At 51.5% G+C, this 1970-nt stretch overlaps 1 protein-coding gene across 1 annotated transcript; it reads left to right on the forward strand.

Annotated features, from left to right (window-relative positions):
• Positions 1-82: 82 nt before the first annotated feature.
• Positions 83-1317, forward strand: LOC123966788 (transmembrane protein 200C-like; the record flags this gene model as incomplete). Its single annotated transcript, XM_046042900.1, has 3 exons — positions 83-155; positions 684-870; positions 1098-1317. Coding segments are annotated over exons 2-3 (327 nt in total), but the record flags the coding sequence as incomplete, so codon positions are not given.
• Between the last annotated feature and the right edge of the window lie 653 nt (positions 1318-1970).

The following is a 1970-nucleotide window of genomic DNA, read 5'->3' on the forward strand; positions in this document are numbered from 1 at the left end:
CCCCCCCCCCTTGGAGGAGGAGATGCGTTTCCGCTCAGCATCACTGCAGAGCCGCCAGAGGAGGGAGAGAGAGGAGCAGAGGGGGAGACGACAGGAGGAAAGACTTAAAGAGGAGGAAACGGCAGCAGCAACATGAAGCGACGGCAGCTGAAACAGTGAGAACGTTCTGTTTTATTTTGTGTTCAGCAGTGAACACGCTCGCTCTGCAGCAGCGATCCATTAGCTCCGTACAGTTTCTCTCTGATCAGCTCTGTTCTGTCACGGTGTTACTGATCAGTATTGATCGTCATTCTGATCGATAACTGTATTGATTAGTGTTGAACAGAGGAAGTCTGTCATCATTGTGATGACTGACACTGATTGATCAGTATTGATCCTGCACAGATGTGAGTCAGAGTAGAATCAGTAGAATCCACTCAGCTTGTGGAGGAGCTGCCGTGCATGCTGGGAGACGTAGTTCTGTCAGAGGGTGAGCGTTGCATTGTGGGAGTTGCAGTGTGGTCAGAGCTACGGAGGCCTGATGTTAGAAACAGCTGTTTCACGTAAATATCCAAACGGAGAAGGCGGTGCGTTTTAAAACGAGTAAAAATAAACTGCACGCCATTTCTTCAGTGGAATAAAATAAACAACCCGAAATATTTTAAATACTTTAGAGCTAATATTTCTTACTTTGTTTCTAACAGGAAGTTGGTGACTGAGTCCAGGTGAGGTGGCAGTGGGCGGGGCATAGCCCGCCGAGCCGCCGTCTGATTGGTGGGTGGTGATGATCGCAACTGGCGGCCTCCTGCGGATTAACGCGCGGCGACAGGACTCACTGAAGTCCAAAACAAACAAAGCACACGCACACAAGAGGAAGAACAAGAAGAAGAGGTAACAGTACCCGTAGTACCACGCTGTTCAGTATTCCAGTAGAGTCTGCAGGCCAGCTGCTTTTCTGTCTACTGACCCACAATGCACAGCATGAGCCAGAGGTTCAAAGTTCAGTAGAAGCCCAGCTGTATGCAGACTGCATGCAAAAGTAGTCAGGGAAGCTGCAGTACGTAGTAAGAGAACAGTCTGACCTGTCAGCACATAATGATGTCACTTCCTGCCCCCAGGAGGAGCGAGGTGGTGGTGGTGAAGGGCAAGTTGAAGCTGTTTTCGATCGCAGGTCTTGTGGCGGCCCTTGGCATCCTGGTCCTGCTGGTGGGTGCGGTCATGGCGGCTCTGGGCTACTGGCCTCGAGGCGGACTGTTTATCAGCACTCAGCCACAGGAGGGTGCCGCCATGGCCTCAGTGTCCTCCAGCAGCTCCACACCTGCACCTGGTGATGCTCTGGTAAGATCCAGATGTAAATGCTCCGTATTTGTGTAGCGCCTTTCTAGTCTTTTCGCCCACTCAAAGCACTTTTACACTACATCTGCATTCACCAGTCACACACATTCATACACTGAGCCTCAAAGGGAAACTAACATTCAAATACACTGGCAGAACAGTCAGTCCAGGGACAACCGCCGACCTTCCGATTAACGGCCAACCCGCTCTACCTCCTGAGCCACAGCCGTCCCAGATCGAGCCTGGCAACCAGGGAACAGTAGAACATGTCAGAGGGGCAGTAGAACGTGTCACAGGGAACAGTAGAACATGTCAGGAGGCAGGAGAACATGTCAGGAGGCAGTAGAACATGCCAGGAGGCAGGAGAACATGTCAGAGGGGCAGTAGAACATGTCACAGGGGACAGTAGAACATGTCAGGAGGCAGGAGAACATGTCAGGAGGCAGGAGAACATTCAGGGGACAGTAGAACATGTCAGGAGGCAGGAGAACATGTCAGGAGGCAGGAGAACGTGTCAGGAGGCAGGAGAACATATCAAGGGACAGTAGAACGTGTCAGGGGGCAGTAGAACATTCAGGGGACAGTAGAACGTGTCAGGGGACAGACGAATATTCAGGGGACAGTAGAACGAGTCAGGGGTAAGACGAACATTCAGG

The sequence above is a fragment of the Micropterus dolomieu genome, unplaced genomic scaffold (genome assembly GCF_021292245.1).
Source record: "Micropterus dolomieu isolate WLL.071019.BEF.003 ecotype Adirondacks unplaced genomic scaffold, ASM2129224v1 contig_14231, whole genome shotgun sequence".
Lineage (NCBI taxonomy): Eukaryota > Metazoa > Chordata > Actinopteri > Centrarchiformes > Centrarchidae > Micropterus > Micropterus dolomieu.